We start from the raw sequence: 19,674 nt of genomic DNA, 5'->3' as shown, positions 1-19,674 counted from the left end.
TTAATTGCGTTCAGAATAATTCTGAATGTAACCATGTTACTGATATTAATTGATCTTTGATCAATGTAAATAACAGTTGATATCAACTGATCACTATTTCTAATTTTACACTATTTTGTTCCAGGCCACCTTTCCATTCCGTCCGTACTTTTTTGTGGCCACTAAGAAGGAATATGAGAGAGAAGTGGCATCTTTTCTCACTAAAAAATTCTCAGGAAAAATTGCTTCTGTGGAAACTGTGTATAAAGAGGACTTGGATCTGGTTTGTAGATACATCTAACATCTTTATATATCTCTTATTTTTCATTTGCATTGTTTGTATACACAATGCAACTTTCCTATTGGTAGAGATTTTTTACAGATTTTGCAGTTATATAAGAAATAATTTTGTTGGAATGGAGGTGTGATTGGACCTCAAATTGTTGAAGTTATTGGTAATTGATTTTACATTGTTTCTATTGCAAATTGTTATTGATTTTAGAATATTTTGCTTTGATTTTGTAGCCAAATCACCTGGTTGGGCTCAAGAGAACATATCTCAAGCTGTCCTTTCTGTCAGTGGAGGATTTAACTAAAGTTAAACGAGAAATCAATCCAGCAGTAACCAAGAACAAGGAAAGAGAGAAGTCGAGTGAAGCTTACACAACAATGTTCTCTAGGTACAGAAATACTATATATCAAGGTGTTTTATATTAATAAACACCATAGGCTTAGTAAAACACAAATAGACACAGAAGTTTGTCAGTATGGTATATGATAAACACCCCAGGGCTTGGTAACTTTAAGGAGGAGGTTCAGTAAAATAGTTTGAATGTTAATAGACCTTTGTTATCTCAACACATTCTCTGTTGATTTAAACTTGGTTTACTTTATAGTGTAAATGTATGACATTTTCTGAGTTTTGTCACATGAGAATTGTAATAAATGTGGTACCTGCTGATCACCCTTGTTAAGACTGCATTTTGGGGTCTCATATTTTCTCTGTATCATCTGTGTATTTCAGCAATTTTTTGTGACCCTCAACTGGTTGTTACAAATAGATTACCAGGGTACATTTCAGAATGTTTGTGTGTGATGAATACCACCAATCTGATGATCTAATAGTCTTTTTAACACTGTGTATATGTATGATTTGGTAGACTCAAATCTAAACAGGCTTTTTTGAATTTTGGAAAATGATTCGAAAAAACATTGAAATTGTGTAATGTTTTATCACATGACAATAACTTTTTGTTACAGTTACTTAACTGGTGAGGACAACAATAGAAACTCAAAGAAGATGGTGGACCAGATGGACAACTTGATGGACATCAGGTAAAAATGGTTCAGACTTGGACATCAGGTAAAAAAATGGTTCAGATTTGGATATCAGGTAAAAATGGTTCAGACTTGGACATCAGGTAAAAATGGTTCAGACTTATACATCAGGTAAAAATGGTTCAGACTTATACATCAGGTAAAAATGGTTCAGACTTATACATCAGGTAAAAATGGTTCAGACTTATACATCAGGTAAAAATGGTTCAGACTTGGACATCAGGTAAAAATGGTTCAGACTTATACATCAGGTAAAAAAAATGGTTCAGACTTGGACATCAGGTAAAAATGGTTCAGACTTATACATCAGGTAAAAATGGTTCAGACTTATACATCAGGTAAAAATGGTTCAGACTTATACATCAGGTAAAAATGGTTCAGATTTGGACATCAGGTAAAAATGGTTCAGACTTGGACATCAGGTAAAAATGGTTCAGACTTATACATCAGGTAAAAATGGTTCAGACTTATACATCAGGTAAAAATGGTTCAGATTTGGACATCAGGTAAAAATGGTTTCAGACTTGGACATCAGGTAAAAATGGTTCAGACTTATACATCAGGTAAAAATGGTTCAGACTTGGACATCAGGTAAAAATGGTTCAGACTTGGACATCAGGTAAAAATGGTTCAGACTTGGACATCAGGTAAAAATGGTTCAGACTTGGAAATCAGGTAAAAATGGTTCAGACCTGGACATCAGGTAAAGTGATGCAGAGAAACAAAAAGTGTTTTTTTAGGTCACCTGAGACGAAGTCTCAAGTGACCTATTCTAATCACCTTTTGTCCGTCATCCTGCGTCGTTCGTCGTATGTCCGTAAACAATTTACATTTTCAACTTCTTCTCCAAAACTGCTGAAGCAATTTCAATGAAATTTTGCACAAACCTTCTAAGGCATAAGGCCAATCAAAATTGTGAATTATATGGTCCCCACCCCCTAGGGAGCTATGGGAGGGGCCAAAAGGGGTAAAATTGACTAAAATTTCAAAAATTTTCTTCTGCACTCACAGATGTGATGGAATTAAATACTCTTCATAGATAGAAAGGTCCTAAGGTCCTTTACAAAAATTTTGAATTATATGACCCTGGGGTCTCAGGTTTCCCCCTGGGGAGGGGGTTAAGTTTACTATAGTTTATATAGGGAAAACACATTTTTGAGTATTATTTGATCATTTGTAATAGGAAATGAGTCAAATATTGTCAGAATTATCAGTATGAGATGGCCATTGAATCCTATTAACCAATTTTCCATGACTGACCCCCAGGGGCCTTAGGGGCGGGGTCAAAAGGGGTCAAATAGACTATAACTTCAAAAATCTTCTTCTGAAATTCTGGAAATTGTAGAATCACATACTCTTCATAGATGGAAAGGTCTTGAGGTCCTTTACAAAAATTGTGAATTATATGACCCTGGGGTCTCACGTTTCCCCCTGGGGAGGGGGTCAAGTTTACTATAGTTTATATAGGGAAAACACATTTATGAGCATTTTTTGCTCAATTTTCATAGGAAATGAGTCAAACTTGTTTAGAATTATTAGCCTGAGATAACATTTTAATATCATAACTATATTGGTCCTGGTCAACCCCCTCGGGGCAGAGGGGCGGGGCCAAAAGGGGCAAATAGGCTAAAACTTTAAAAATCTTCTTCTTAAATACTGGAAATGGTAGAATCAAATACTCGTGATAGATGGACAGGTCTTAAGGTGTTTTATGAAAATTGTGAATTATATGACCCTTGGGTTGTTTCCCCCTGGGGAGGGGGTTAAGTTTACTGTAGTTTATATAGGGAAAACACAATTTTGAGCATTATTTAGTCATTGTAATAGGAAATTAGTCAATTGTCGTCAGAATTATCCCTATGTGATGGCGATTGAATCTTATTACCAAATTTTCCATGACTGATCCCCAGGGGCCTTAGGGGCGGGGCCAAAAGGAGTCAAATAGGCTAAAACTTCAAAAATCTTCTTCTGAAATTCTGGAACTTGTAGAATCAAATACTCGTCATTTATAAAATCACTGACTGACTTCAAGGGCCTGATGGGCAAATATATAGTGTTTATATGCATGTCTTTGTTTCATTCTGTATCTGAACTCAGGTGACTGTTAAGGCCCATGGGCCTCTTGTTTATGTTAGATGTTCCCTAAGTGGGCGAAAATTTTAGAATCCTATTTTTTTCTTCAGTAAGCTATTCAAAACCATGAACTTTATCAATCATCTTATTAGCAGATGACTTTTATACAGAGGTGATATCTAAGGCAGGTTTGACTTATATATGAATACATGACTAAACTATGACATGTTATTTAACACTTTTTCTACATCTTGTCCAATTCTGGATTATTAAAATGAATTGTTTGTGTTTTAACAGAGAATATGATGTGCCGTACCATGTGAGGGTGTCAATCGACCTAAAAATTAATGTAGGGCACTGGTACTCTGTCCGGGGGCGTGGCTCGTTACCTGTGGAGATACGGCCGCGAGAAGACCTTGTAGACCGACCAGTATGTAAAATTTTGTATAAGCCTAAATCATACATAATAATTTTTCTGGTTCTTTCAGGCTTTCAATGGATAGACCAAAAATTAACTTAATTCAGAGTAATGGAAATAAGTCCATTGATTAGACTGAGAACCAGGTTGTAATCGGACAAATTAGTTACTCTTTGACAAGTTTGAACACAAATAACAACCAAAAATACGAATGAAATCAACATATTGGAAGGTGAAATTTGACGTATTTATCTTGGAACCATTAAGTTTAAATTTCTTATTGATTAAGTATGTGATATGTTTACTTGTGTCTTATCAGGATCCAGTTGTGTTAGCTTTTGACATTGAAACCACTAAATTGCCGTTGAAGTTTCCTGATGCATCTACTGACCAAATAATGATGATATCATACATGATAGATGGCCAGGTAGGTATTCTTACTAAGTATGATTATCGTAATTTTACACTAGTGACCTTCTAATTTTCCTTCACTAGCAAAATGTGGCACACATAAAAATGGTCGTATAAACACGTAGATCAGTTTTGTGAGTTGATAAGTTATTAAATGGTTCAATTTTGAGTTTTTTTTTATAAAGGATGATATAAAAATATAGATCTAGTTCAGGCCCCAAGGCCAAACAAAATTAATTCTTAGTTTCTCAGGCCCCGCCGCATCGACATTTACCCTCCGCACCAACGTTTTATATGCGCCATAACTTAAAAATTAAAATCGAGGACCGCCATTTTCCATTCGAACTCGCCCGAAATTTCCATTCGAAAACGCACCCGGAAATTGGCTCCAATTTTAGAGTGCACCTTTCATTTCCGGTAAAAATGGGCTGCCGATGTCAGCATTTGCTCAAAACGGAATGTTTCCTTCCAGGATTATGTATTTTCAACTGGTTTTCTTTGGATATAGTGACGATTGAGATATTTAAAAGCTGTTCTTAAAGACTGAGTAAGAATTTACATTTTCTACACGTGTTTTCATTGATTTTCATGTCCTTCAAGTGAGAAAAAAATAAAATGTTATCTGTCGCATTTGTTTTCAGAAAAATAAAAAATAACAAAATATTCCCGCCGCCCGCACTGACTTTTTAAAAAAGTGGCCTGAGAAACTAACAATTAATTTTTTTTGGCCCAAACAAGATATATCTGTTTCCTGCCTCCTGAAATTATATCAAATTAATTTTCTGTTGAAAACATTGAAGTTACATTGTACTGCTGAAATTACCCCCAGAATAGGTACATAATACAGGAGTTGTTACCTGTTAGCTTTTGATACTAGGCATGTCTGACCCATTTGACCGTTTTGTTGTCTTGGTTACAGGGCTACCTGATCACTAATAGAGAGATTGTCTCCCAGGATGTGGAGGATTTTGAGTATACACCAAGGCCAGAGTTTGAGGGACCATTTATCATATTTAATGAACCTGATGAGGTCAGTATTGATATAAAATCAAGTTAACAGCTATTTTGTTTCCAATGTATTGTGTTACTGTGCTTTTCTAATTGTTTGGCTTTGTATGTCATTATTATTGTGTTGATAACTCTATATCTCTTTTCCCTTCAGGTGACATTGATACGGAGATTCTTTGACCACGTACTAGACGTTCGGCCTCACATCTTTGTGACGTATAACGGAGATATGTTTGATTGGTATGTTCTAGGACTATCTTTAATCTGGTCTCACACTGCCCATAAAAAATGCTATAATTAAAAGCGATCACAATAACTCTGAAGAGTTGTCTCAGTAAATCAAATTCTGGTTTGTCAAGACTCAGTCATTTAATTGATTTTATTTATAAAACAATAAAAACCGCAGTCCTTAGTTTCCATCATATGTACAATTTCTTTGTGTAGATGTTCAATTGCACTGCTTTTGGGAATAAGTGAATTTTTCATAATTAGGATTTTAAACTTTGGTTAGTTTAAGGAAACTTGTTTTATACTCAGTTAAATTCAGTAATTTAACTTATTTTTTGTCCAATTTTATATAAGTATATAAGTAACATACTTTGTTAAATGTTGTCTTTCCCAGGCCATTTGTGGAGGCTAGGGCTGCCCTGCATGAGACTCTACATGTCACGGGAAATTGGTTTTCAGAAGGACAACCAAGGGGAATACAAGTCTCGTCCCTCCATACATATGGACTGCCTTCGGTACGTATCCTCGTAATTGTGAAATTTTCATGCAGAATCTATATACTTGAATACTTTTTTCTTTGTATTTTGGATCGTAGGTCAGATATCTAAGATGGTCGCCATGACCTTACATCAGGAGATCTAAATTCTTTTGAAGGGTAGACCATTTATGTCTACAGACATTTTCTTGTTTTTATGTTCATGCTTGAAACTTCTTGGGTCCAAAATTAAAAAAAATGGTGTTTATTTTAGAAATTCAAGCACCTAAATAATTATTTCATGTTGACAAAGAAGTATAGGTTTTACATTAATCAGTGCTTCTTGTTACAGCTGGGTAAAGCGAGACAGTTATCTACCTGTGGGGAGTCAGGGGCTAAAAGCGGTAGCTAAGGTAATACCTTCATGTTTTGTTGTAATAACAGTTAGAAATTAATAATATTGTAAACAATTATCAATGGAACTATTGTAACAAGTTTCATAGTGATTTCTGGGCATTTCTTAATCTAACAGGAAATTTGCTGTTTACTAGTTCATTGGAACTGTAAATCACAGTACTTCATGACAGACACATTTTCACATACTTTATTTGCAGTAATAAGCGCCCCTCCCCCAATAGGCGCCCCTGCCCCTTTCGGGATATCAAAGTGGATTAGTCTTTAAATGACTGCAGCTATTAATAACACGATGCTATACCCCATTAATTAATAAAACTACAAGAAATATATACTAGTAAGTCTTGGGACCAAATCATAACACATAGTGGACCCCGTAAGTAAAACCTGTCCATGCTCGAGATCAAACCTTCTTAGTGCGTAATCTGTCTGGATTAAGAATTTGTCATTGTTTTTACAGGCGAAGTTACGTTACAATCCTGTAGAGATGGACCCCGAGGATATGTGCCGTATGGCGAGTGAAGAACCTCAGGTATCTAGACATTTGTCGTTCCCATAAATCCTTTCCTGGGGTTAGTGAGTCAGAAAAGTTGTGTAGTGATCATATTTAGAGGAGAATGTTAAAAAATGGGGGAAAAAATGTGCCATTCAGACTTTATATGAAAAAACAAATCATAAATTTGATATTATGCTAGAATCTTTAGATATTATAATTGTTTAAAATTTTTGTTCGTGATTCCTGTCAATACCAAAACAGAAATATTTTTCCAAAGTTAGTTTACACATCTAAATTTGTAGGTTTTGTCAAATTACTCGGTATCTGATGCTGTGGCGACGTACTACCTGTACATGAAGTACGTCCATCCATTTATCTTCGCCCTGTGTACTATCATCCCTATGGAGCCTGATGAGGTAGGTCAATACATAGTCCATGGCAGTATCCATAGCAACTGTAGAAAAGTATGGCATTGTAGTAGCTCAGTCCAATTGTGTTCTGTACATGTTTTGTTTTGATTCAGGCAAGGATACGTGATTTTTAGCAAGTAACCTTTTTCGAGCAGACCTTCCAATGCACGATTTAGGATGGTAAATGAGTATTAAGATAATGCTTGACAGATATTATGTTATCGTGTAAAAAATTCACATTTGCATGGTAGTTCAATGCTGCTACAACAAATATCAAAACTTCTTTTAGAAAATGTACTCTTTGGCAATTTTCCATATTAATTCAAAACCTTTATAAAAAACTGTGCCCGGAGTGATTTTTCGGGGCATTTATTTTCTCCAATGATACATAGGGATGAAATGTGGCCTCAAAAACGCGGGAGTATGGGCAGGGTAACATCCTGATGTCTTATATGTGCTACTATTAGATATTCAGCTAGGGTGCAATTTTTAACTTTATATTAAAATACACATTAGGTTAAAATGTTTTGGGATTTATGATTTATTAGTGTCTGCATGGGGGCTAATTATCAAATAAATATTAAATTTTTTTTTTAAATGTAATAAATATTAAGATTTCACAATTCTGTAAGTAAAAAAAATCACAGAATTTGTGTTTGGCTTCAATTCAACCAGTTTTGTTATTTCACTTCTGGGGGCCTAATGCCAGCAGAATCGATATTATTAGAGATGATTGTGAATTGTTCTGTAAAAACGAAATCATCAACGATTCAAGCTGTACCATGATAAATGAACATGTATAAATATAATTGTTCATGAAATTCAGAAAGCAGGATTTGCACCATTTATTGTTTTCTGCATAAACTTTTACAGATTTAAATGTACTAAAGCTAAAATTGCTTAGTAAAAAAAACACTTTTTTCAATCATAACTTCAAATAAAAGATTTGAAAACCATAAATAAACATGAACATAAATGGCTTCTTTTAATGTGTTCATAAATTTGTAGGTTTTGTCAAATTACTCGGTATCTGATGCTGTGGCGACGTACTACCTGTACATGAAGTACGTCCATCCATTTATCTTCGCCCTGTGTACTATCATCCCTATGGAGCCTGATGAGGTAGGTCAATACATAGTCCATGGCAGTATCCATAGCAACTGTAGAAAAGTATGGCATTGTAGTAGCTCAGTCCAATTGTGTTCTGTACATGTTTTTGTTTTGATTCAGGCAAGGATACGTGATTCATAGATAGTCAATATATCTATTGTAAAGAAGTATGTTGACATCTGTTCATGTTCTGATTTTTTTGTCTGAAGAGGCAAGGATACATGATACATAGATAGTAAATGCTTGTATATATTGTAGAAAAGTACCATATTAGACCTAATAGGTGCCCAGGGCGTTTAAAAAATTGAAAACAGGAAAAGATGCTTAATAAGACGAAATCATTGCAATGCAAATCTATATAAATTTGATAGTTTTGGCCTTATGCCTGGGCAAATGAAATGTGGCCTCAAAAAGGGGAGGGGCAGAAAGGGATTGCAGCTGGGTATTTTTGCAGGTTAAAAGTTTTGGGATTTGGATATAAAACTAGAGAATTAAATTTTAGTGAATCAAGAATTTGTGTTTGGCTTCAATTCAACCAGTTCTTGTTATTTCACTTAGTGATTATTAGAGATGATCTGTGAAGTCAGGAAAGTAACATCCTAGACAAGCTGTACCATGTTTCCCTACCATATAATTGGGGAGCATAAAGCATTCTTACTTTCATAAAAAGAACTTTTTCTGACACTTTTTTACAAGGTACTAAGGAAGGGATCAGGAACTCTGTGCGAGGCTCTACTCATGGTGCAGGCCTACCATGCCAACATTGTCTTCCCTAACAAACAGATGGCTGTATTTAACAAACTCACGGAAGACGGACATGTCCTGGACTCAGAGACGTATGTTGGTGGTCATGTAGAAGCTCTGGAGTCGGGCGTGTTTCGAGCGGACCTTCCCTGCAGGTTTAGGATGGTAAATGAGTATTTACATCATACTTGCACATACTTTGTTATTTTCTGTAAATTCAATTTGCATGGTTGTTAATGCTGTACAACAAATATAAAATTCTGAAAATGAATGAGATACTTTATTGATTTAATAATAATTTATCCAAACTATTTATTTTCAAAATACCCGAAAAGTTTGATGATGTCATATATGTGCTACATTAACACCCTTTGAAAAATTCTCTCGTCGCACCCTTTTCCTGTATATTACAAATCACACATTTGGTATGATATTGCTCGTTATATAGCAAGTACAACGTTGGATCTGTAAACGCTGTGACGTCATCGAAATCCATCGTGGTTTTGAATTGCAACAATGTATAAAATTGTACAACATTGTATATTTTGCAACATAAGCTCTGAATGATGGGCAGCATTAAATCCCATGCGTTGCGTTTTCTGATTTGAACAAGTTTGTGTTGAATTCACACATTCACAAAATTAGCTGTAGTAATGATGTAAACAATATATGATTAGCTCAATCATATTTTGAAATCATAAATCAAAAATATAATTCTCAATTAAATATGTATGTTTACGTTGACAATTGTAAAATAATTGTTAAACCGACTGAAATATCTACAGGTGCCTGAAGCCTTTCAGAACTTGATAGACAAGGTCCACAAGACAATGAAACATGCCATTGAGGAAGAGGAGAAAATCCCCATGGATACCGTGACAAACTTGGACGAAGTCTGTACAGATATCATAGAGCGCTTGGCTATGTTACGTGACTGTCCCAATCGTCTGGAGAACCCGATTATTTACCATCTGGACGTGGCTGCTATGTATCCCAACATTATCCTAACCAACAGACTTCAGGTACTGAATGAGGTTGATAATAATCATACTAAAGTTAAAACATATATTGCAGTAGTCTCAAGCCTCTTTTCTTTTCTCCATGCATATGATGAAAATTTGGGTGTTCTCATCTGATGCAGCAAAATGGGATTGTAGGGTAAAGATTGACCAAGGGCATAATATTAAAAAAAAATTATTTGTTCTAACAAATTCTATGTTTACCAGAATGTAAGGTTTCCACTGATGGTTACAATATTAAACTAAACATGTGTTAACCTGTTTCCAGCCTCCTGCTATTGTAGACGAAGCCACATGCGCTGCCTGTGACTTTAATAAACCGGGCGCTCAGTGTCAACGCAAGATGACTTGGATGTGGAGAGGGGAAACAAGTATGTACTAATTATGAAAAAACCACCAATACTTATTTGGTAATGCAAAATCACCTTCACCTCACCCCAAGTATGTAAACCCTACACAGCATATAGAACTTAATCAGCACTGTAAACCCCCTCTCACCTCATTCCTAAAGTATGTGCATATGAAGAGAGGGAAACAAGAATGGAAAAACTCATACCATAATTACCTGGCTCACAAAGGGAATTTCTGTTCTCATATTCTGATTCATTGCAAAATATGACTATTCACAGTGTCTGCCTCTTGAAGTGAGTTTCTAAAAACAACTTTATTTACAGTGCCTGCCTCTCGAAGTGAGTTCCAGCGGATTCAACAACAGTTAGAGAATGAGAAGTTCCCACCGAGTGTCCCTGGCGGAGAGCCGCGTGCATTTCACCAGCTAAACCGTGAGGAACAGGCGACCATAGAGAAAAAGAGATTAGCAGGTATGTATGTTACAAAGGTTCATCTTTATAAAAAGTTAAAACAATTAATGCCCAAAATGTTGTCATTCTTTAAAATTATTTGATTTAACATAAAAATGCTGGGATAAAGTGTGACTTGTCTGTCCTGTACCATCCTGTCGCGTCCGGGTTTGATATATGGAAACAGTGATAAGTACAGAATATTACATGAGTGGCTATATATTGTATGAAAATCAATTGAGTTTAATAATTTGATATACCATGACCTGGAAATTTATAATACAGATGTTTCTAGTCGTAGAAATCCATTAGTTATACTGATTAGAAATGTACTGTAAAATCTGTTTTCTAATTTTGAAAGAAAACAAAACCAAAATATATACAACAGAACATAATATAAAAGCCTGGACGACTTTCTACTTGACAGACTACTGTAAGAAGGCCTATAAGAAAGTGCACTCAACAAAAATGGAAGAAAAAACTGCTACAATTTGTCAGAGAGAAAACTCGTTTTATGTCGACACTGTCAGAGATTTCCGAGACAGACGTTACGAGTTCAAAGGTCTTGTAAAAGTTTGGAAGAGAAAATTAGCCGAGGCAGAGGAATCGAAAGACGCAGCAGAAATAAAACGTGCGAATGGTATGGTGGTCCTGTACGATTCCCTACAGCTGGCTCACAAGTGTATCCTCAACTCTTTCTATGGTTATGTGATGAGGAAGGGGTTAGTATAACATTGTGCACAAACTTATTTTCACAACGACCTAATTTCGCATTTTCATGTCTAACAATAGTTTCACTTTTTTTTGTAATTGCAGTTTTAATTCTCTTTTCACATTTATTTCTGATCACCTGCGAAATACACTAAAAACAATCACACATGATAATAAGTGAGTTTACAGTAAAGCTGTTATTCAATTTACAGTAAAGCTGTTATTCAATTTTGAAGTGAGAAAGTTTGATTATGTTGTTCGTTTTGAATGTTAATAGCAATGATGATGTTGGATGTATTTACTGTTGTTTCAGAGCGCGATGGTATAGTATGGAGATGGCCGGAGTCGTGTGTTATACTGGAGCTCATATCATCACCAAAGCCAAGGAAATCGTCGAACAGATCGGGTAAAACACATTATCTCACCCCTTTGTATTTTAATTCTGCAGAAGTCAATCGTAAAGAGTTAATATGAACACAAATTAATGTTTATATATGTTGTGTTTGTTTGTGTACATGTATGTAAAATTTGGTATGCTCAACCAATACGCCGATTTCGGGATACAAGGAACTCTTCCGGAATCGGCATAACCAATTCTAAACAGATAATTTACTTGCTCCTCAGTATTTATAGTAAGGCCCACATAAAGCAGTAGCTACCTACTGGTTGCAGAAGTTTTTCTTTTCTTACATTCCCTGCTTTACTCCTTAATCTGTCACATCCTCATACAAGTAATTTTACATTGCAGACGTCCTCTCGAGTTGGATACTGATGGAATTTGGTGTGTGTTACCGGCAACCTTCCCAGAAAATTATGTCCTAAAAACGACAAATCCCAAGAAAGCCAAAGTGACCATCTCCTACCCAGGGGCCATGCTCAATATCATGGTCAAGGTCAGTAATTGTCATGGTAACCAACAAATAGAAAATGATGTACCATGTACAATGTGTGTGGATGAGTGGTTAATGTGTCTGACATTCTTTTACTTTGGTTGTGGTCATAAGACAAACAAGGGGTAATTCCTCGTATCAACTGTAGGTCGGTAGTCTTTTGTAGGAACTCCTGCTTTCCTCCCAATCATGTTCTTAAATGACCATTGCTGTTAGTATCTCTCAATACACAAAATAACAATTAAAGAGATACGTCGTTAATACTTGTCTGTTATTATTTAGGAATCTCAATACACAAAATAACAATTAAAGAAATTTGTCGTTAATTCTTGTCTGTAATTATTTAGGAATTCTTCACTAATGACCAGTATCAGGAACTAGTCGATCATAACAAACTTCAATACTCTTTGAGGAGCGAGAACTCCATCTTCTTCGAGGTAGACGGTCCGTACCTGGCCATGATCTTACCAGCTTCAAAGGAGGAAGGCAAGAAACTCAAAAAGAGATATGCTGTCTTCAACTTTGATGGTTCTCTAGCTGAACTGAAGGTGAGTTCAGTAGGATATGAGGTAAAACTTGGATTAGAAAAATTTGTTTGCTGTGTCATAAAATATAAAGCCCTATAGCTCTGGCCATGTCTGTTTTGTTCCATTGTAACTGTTATTCTAGACACATTACAGGTTGAAATTAAGAAAACTTAAGTAAAAAGTTGGATATATTATCTGAAATTAAACTAGGGAAATGTCTATTTTTTTCTTTCTTATTGAGACCTTGTTTAGAACATTTTCAAAAAGTTCCATCACTGTTTTAATTGTCTTTCACACTTCTCTCAAAATTAGCAATTGGTCTTTCCTAAAAAAATGAACTGAAAAATTAGCAGCATAGTTTTAAAGGCCCATTACCTTTCCGGAGCAAAATATAAAGGTTTCTTAATAAACATTAATAACATCAGAAAATGCATACCGATGACCTAAAATATGATAACGACACCAAACGTATGCAAGATTTCCTGCGTAATACATGAAAACAGTGGAGAGTCAATTCGCTGTTTTGCCGTCTGGCGCAGTGATAGTCAACTACCGCGCGGGTATTTAGGACGACGGCGGGAAACATAATACGACCCGCGTTATGAAAATAAACATTTTATTTATCTTAATCAAATCGTTCAGAAGGTGATGATAAATGAAGTATTAACTGTAAGTTAATCTTTTTTAAGACTCTACAAAAATATCGATCTTGTTTTACATTCCCATTTTAAAAATTAAAAGCCGTTTTCGGAAAGGTAGTGGGTCATAGTATAATTTAATTGAAGTATATAAATGTTGAAATGATAACAACATGTGCTGAAGTTGTATTTTACTATCTAATGTGTTGTCATTTTACTAGGGGTTTGAGGTGAAAAGGAATGGTGAGTTAGAATTGATAAAGATTTTCCAGTCGTCGGTGTTTGAGGCGTTTCTGAAGGGGGACACACTGGAGTCATGTTACGCTGCGGTCGCCAAGGTGGCTGACTACTGGTTAGATGTTCTCTTCAGTAAGGTAAGACAACTATTGTGATTTCTGTTAGATATTCTACCTGGTGTTGTGTAATTTAACTTCTGTAGGCTTGATCTGTTGCTCAATAGATGTGCTGATTTTTTTTGGCCAAAGTTTTGGTGGTCAGGTTAACTAGGTCACTACAGAGCTTTTGTAAAACAATTCATTAGCTTTTTAATCAATTTTGTTAAAACTGGACAATTATTATAAAAAATGAGTGTCTATAATTTGACACCAGACATGCTTCAATAATGGTTACCGTGGACACATACATAATGGTGGAACATTTGATTGTCATGGGTATGTGGGTTATTAGGTAGCCATTGGTTTACAGTTCTAGTTAATGTCCTCTATTAATGGAGTTATGACTAAATTTGTGCTACTGTACGGGGGTGTTAATTGTCCACTCTGGTGACAGTTCTAGTTTAGTTTGCGTTTTTTAAAGCAGCTTGAAATCATTGTCGTATGTGATATCTGTAACAATATTTCTGAAATCATTGTCGTTTGTGATAACTGTAACAATATTTCTGAAATCATTGTCGTTTGTGATAACTGTAACAATATTTCTGAAATCATTGTCGTTTGTGATAACTGTAACAATATTTCTGAAATCATTGTCGTTTGTGATAACTGTAACAATATTTCTGAAATCATTGTCGTTTGTGATAACTGTAACAATATTTCTGAAATCATTGTCGTTTGTGATAACTGTTACAATATTTCTGAAATCATTGTCGTTTGTGATAACTGTAACAATATTTCTGAAATCATTGTCGTTTGTGATAACTGTAACAATATTTCTGATATCATTGTCGTTTGTGATAACTGTAACAATATTTCTGAAATCATTGTCGTTTGTGATAACTGTAACAATATTTCTGATATCATTGTCGTTTGTGATAACTGTAACAATATTTCTGATATCATTGTTGTATGTGATATCTGTAACAATTTGTCTGAAATCATTGTCGTTTGTGATAACTGTAACGTTTGTCTGAAATCATTGTCATTTGTGATAACTGTAACAATATTTCTGAAATCATTGTCGTTTGTGATATCTGTTATAACATTTCTAAACAGGCTGCAAATATGCCAGACTCGGAACTTTTTGAGTTGATCGCTGAAAAAAGGAGGATGTCAAGAACATTAGAGGATTATGGATCTCAGAAATCAACATCCATCAGTACAGCCAGGCGATTAGCAGAGGTATGGAAACCAGCAAGGTTGAAATTAATTATTGGCTTCTGTGATAAAAACATTTTCTAGATGTTTTGGTACTCTTATACTCCTGTTTTACACACGTAAGACCCATGGATATTTGCTATTGTAAACAATGGAACAGGTGTAGTTCACAGGACTTTTGTCTTTTGAATTCACTTGGTAATAGAAGCCATGGTATCTGTATAGCCTTACTGCATCATCAAAGTCAACTTCAGGTTTGGAAGAAAACATTATAGGTTGTGTAAATAGAGGATATTATTTAAGTGGCTATGTAACATGAAATTCATCAAACGAGTTCAATAATTTGATATGCCACAAGCCTCTAGGTGAGTGGCATATCAAATTATTTAACGAGTTTGATAAATTTCATATAACTCAGTCATGAGTGTATGATTCTATTTATCATATGATTTTAACTAATAGAAATATAAGTGAAACTTTTAATTTTGTTACTATATAAAACAGTAGAAATCCAGCTCATATGTGACGTTTCCCTACGGAGACAATCATGCGACGTCATATATAGATTAGGATGTCAAATCTATATGTGAGGTCATAATGGTGTTATTATAATTGTGTCTTACGATATTTATGACATGGCCGTTTGACAAGGCTGGACGGGTCAGTTATGTGATAAAGACAGTTAAGCAATGCTGTAGTTAGTTATTTTATCAAATATTCAGTTGTGATAAGATAAATCATGAAATATTTTATGTTTTTAATTTACAGTTCATTAAAATTGTTTTGATCTGTTATATATCTGTACCAAACGTCTTCTTCAGCTTCTAACCTAAATGACTTTTGACCTTACAGTTCCTTGGAGATCAGATGGTGAAGGATGCAGGCATCAGTTGTAATTATGTCATCTCCAAAAAGCCAGACGGTGCTCCTGTCACTGAGAGGTATGTCTATACAGTAGATTGGTGTGGTTTCTTAGTTGATTTATACCATATAATCTACCACTTGTTTTACAACTACTGGTTGTAGTGGTATATGTGTCTAATATTCTATTGGACTGTAAATTACTACAGAAAGAATCTTAAATTTCATATGATACATAAGTAAGATAAGTTTTTTCTGTAACTGAAAAACATTTGCTACAGGGCAATTCCTTTGGCAATATTCCAAGCCGAGCCTAGTGTCCGAAAACATTATCTGAGGAAATGGCTCAAGAGTCCTGCAGCAACTGACTTTGAAATTCGAGAGGTAAGTCTGATTTTATGAGCTATGAAAGCTATCAAAATGACACCATTTTAGGTATACATTAATGCTCAACTCTCTATAGCTGGTAAAATATTTGAATCTGTTACAATTTTTCTGGCTTGATAATGAACTGCTTTGTTACCTTTGAATTGTTTCATCCTCTAGATCTTAGACTGGCAGTACTATATCGAGCGACTTGGTGGATCAGTCATGAAGATCATCACTATTCCAGCGGCTCTACAAATGGTAAACACACACGATTTTGAAGACAGAAAAATAAGTGGCCTAGCATTTCTGTTATTAAGCTTTAGAATTTCAAACGAAGATCATACTATTTTGAAGACAGAAAAATAAGTGGCCTAGCATTTCTGTTCATACGATTTTGAAGACAGAAAAATAAGTGGCCTAGCATTTCTGTTTTTGGTTTTAGAATTCTGACACAGATCATGTCCTGTAGTGACAATAAGTGAAAGTTATATATGGAGAGATCCACAGACATCAGAATCAAGCGTGATAGGGCTAAATATAATCTCTATTATATAAGAGATATAAGGCTTCTGTCATATTTATTTTAATATTTTTTCATTGATTTTAAGGAACACTGATAAAATAATCATCTGTAGAATTTTTTTAATTTATCACTGATATAAAACAACAAGTAATAATGACATTTCTCTATACTCCTATAAATATAAAAGATACCCTCTGACCAAAATTAAGTTTTAACATTAACGTCTACTCTGGTACTTGACAGGTCGCCAATCCCGTCCCTAGGATCCACCACCCTGACTGGTTACACAAGAAACTTCTGGAGCGTAACGATGTCTTCAAACAGAAGAAGATCAGCGAGATATTTGCTCCTATGCAGCGACAGAAACCACAGGTAATACAAGTGATAAATTGGACATGTTTATTAGAGTGAATACTTCATAGATATATCAGTGATGCTAACAGACTACAGAACAACATATAGACTACAGCACATATAGTCAAATTCATGGAAGGACTGACAAACAGTGACAGATAAACATGGATGGCCTGATGGGCAAACAGACAGACAGGTTGAAAGACAGACCGACAAATGAACTCACAAATGAATAAGTAGAAAGATTAACAAACTGAGGTAAGATAGTTGCAAACTTGTAAAAGTCCGACATGGAGTATTTTTAGGCGATAAAGGAAACCCAAACAAATTGCCAAACATTTGATTGGGATATGCAAAGACCATTGGATAAAAATGTATACCAATTCTCACTGTTGTATTGTCCCGATTATCAACTATAATCTAATTGTAAAAGCTACCAATTTGAGATTTAAACATTGATGATCACTTCAAAAGCAGAATTGCAAGATTGCTTTAATTTTTGCTAAAGGGAGGCCAGGTGTTCTATGTCATTATACTCTTGCCACTGATATTTTACCAATCATGCTATTTAGATACAATTAATGATAAGAAAAACCTGACTCATACATATTGATGAAGATTATTATGTTGAAATGGGAGGATAAAAAAATAATGTAAGATGTATATAATCAAATGGTAAATTTTGCTTCATAGGACATGCACCTATTCAATCCGGGGCCAAAATAGGCAATATTTATCAAAGCATTATGTAAATTTAGACTGATTACGATATGATAAAAAAATTGATCAAGTCAACACTAACTGATTCTAGCTGATTATCAATGATGAAATCTCAACCAATTCCCAACACTAACTGATGGTACTTAATGTTCAAATTCTCGGTTATTGAAATAAATTCTGTCGGCTATGAAACTGTAAGAAAATGATTATATGATATGTGTGTTTACAGGAATCCTCCGAGGAACTGTTCCCTGATAAATCTACTATAGACATCGAGGACGTTGGTGGTCGATCTAAGACCGGGGTCGGAATGGCTGTGGCCCACAAAAGGAAACGGATGAGTCTGGACAACTCCGAGACTAGTCAGAACGATTCTCAGTTACTGGAAAGTTCACAGACATGGCGAGAAATACTAGGACCAGCTCCTCCCATGGGTAAAACAAAGGTCAGTTATAAACATTTCGTTAACTTTGTTTTTGGCTGTTTTATGTATCCTGAGCATTTCAAAAGTAGTTCTTCATCTCAAAAGAAGACAAATAGAAATTTTTCCATTACCATTCTAACATAGACAATAGTCTGGCTCTGTGACAAGAAGACAAACAGGAATCTCTACATTACCATTATAACATAGGCAATAGTCTGGCTCTGTGACAAGAAGACAAACAAGAATCTTTACATTACCATTATAACATAGGCAATAGTCTGGCTCTGTGACAAGGTACGACAGGAATCTTTACATTACCATTATAACATAGGCAATAGTCTGACTCTGTGACAAGAAGACAAACAGGAATCTTTACATTACCATTATAACATAGGCAATAGTCTGGCTCTGTGACAAGAAGACAAACAAGAATCTTTACATTACCATTATAACATAGGCAATAGTCTGGCTCTGTGACAAGAAGACAAACAGGAATCTTTACATTACCATTATAACATAGGCAATAGTCTGGCTCTGTGACAAGAAGACAAACAGGAATCTTTACATTACCATTCTAACATAGGCAATAGTCTGGCTCTGTAACAAGAAGACAAACAGGAATCTTTACATTACCATTCTAACATAGGCAATAGTCTGGCTCTGTGACAAGAAGACAAACAGGAATCTTTACATTACCATTATAACATAGGCAATAGTCTGGCTCTGTGACAAGAAGACGAACAGGAATCTTTACATTACCATTATAACATAGGCAATAGTCTGGCTCTGTGACAAGAAGACAAACAGGAATCTTTACATTACCATTATAACATAGGCAATAGTCTGGCTCTGTGACAAGAGTACGACGGAATCTTTACATTACCATTATAACATAGGCAATAGTCTGGCTCTGTGACAAGAAGACAAACAGGAATCTTTACATTACCATTATAACATAGGCAATAGTCTGGCTCTGTGACAAGGTACGACAGACAGGAATCTTTACATTACCATTATAACATAGGCAATAGTCTGGCTCTGTGACAAGAAGACAAACAGGAATCTTTACATTACCATTATAACATAGGCAATAGTCTGGCTCTGTGACAAGAAGACAAACAGGAATCTTTACAATTACATTATAACATAGCAATAGTCTGCTCTGTGACAAGGAACAGGAA

General features: G+C 35.1%; 1 protein-coding gene across 1 annotated transcript in view; it reads left to right on the top strand.

The window, feature by feature from the left end:
• LOC138317870 (DNA polymerase epsilon catalytic subunit A-like) overlaps positions 1 to 19,674 on the top strand; it is a 45,481-nt gene that overhangs the window by 1,831 nt on the left and 23,976 nt on the right. Inside the window, 27 exon segments of the mRNA XM_069259843.1 lie at positions 125 to 262; positions 505 to 659; positions 1,240 to 1,314; positions 3,688 to 3,820; positions 4,128 to 4,235; positions 5,139 to 5,249; positions 5,382 to 5,467; positions 5,850 to 5,883; positions 5,885 to 5,970; positions 6,283 to 6,343; positions 6,805 to 6,876; positions 7,143 to 7,256; positions 9,057 to 9,269; positions 9,890 to 10,126; positions 10,392 to 10,494; positions 10,798 to 10,944; positions 11,351 to 11,645; positions 11,948 to 12,040; positions 12,383 to 12,527; positions 12,872 to 13,072; positions 13,911 to 14,063; positions 15,141 to 15,266; positions 16,095 to 16,183; positions 16,385 to 16,487; positions 16,650 to 16,730; positions 17,239 to 17,367; positions 18,299 to 18,514. Of these exon segments, the coding sequence (XP_069115944.1) occupies positions 125 to 262; positions 505 to 659; positions 1,240 to 1,314; positions 3,688 to 3,820; positions 4,128 to 4,235; positions 5,139 to 5,249; positions 5,382 to 5,467; positions 5,850 to 5,883; positions 5,885 to 5,970; positions 6,283 to 6,343; positions 6,805 to 6,876; positions 7,143 to 7,256; positions 9,057 to 9,269; positions 9,890 to 10,126; positions 10,392 to 10,494; positions 10,798 to 10,944; positions 11,351 to 11,645; positions 11,948 to 12,040; positions 12,383 to 12,527; positions 12,872 to 13,072; positions 13,911 to 14,063; positions 15,141 to 15,266; positions 16,095 to 16,183; positions 16,385 to 16,487; positions 16,650 to 16,730; positions 17,239 to 17,367; positions 18,299 to 18,514 (3,504 nt within the window).

The sequence above is a fragment of the Argopecten irradians genome, chromosome 3 (assembly GCF_041381155.1).
Source record: "Argopecten irradians isolate NY chromosome 3, Ai_NY, whole genome shotgun sequence".
NCBI classification, from domain to species: Eukaryota; Metazoa; Mollusca; class Bivalvia; order Pectinida; family Pectinidae; genus Argopecten; species Argopecten irradians.
Note: the sequence above shows the minus strand (reverse complement) of the source record. Positions and strands in the feature narration are given on the sequence as shown.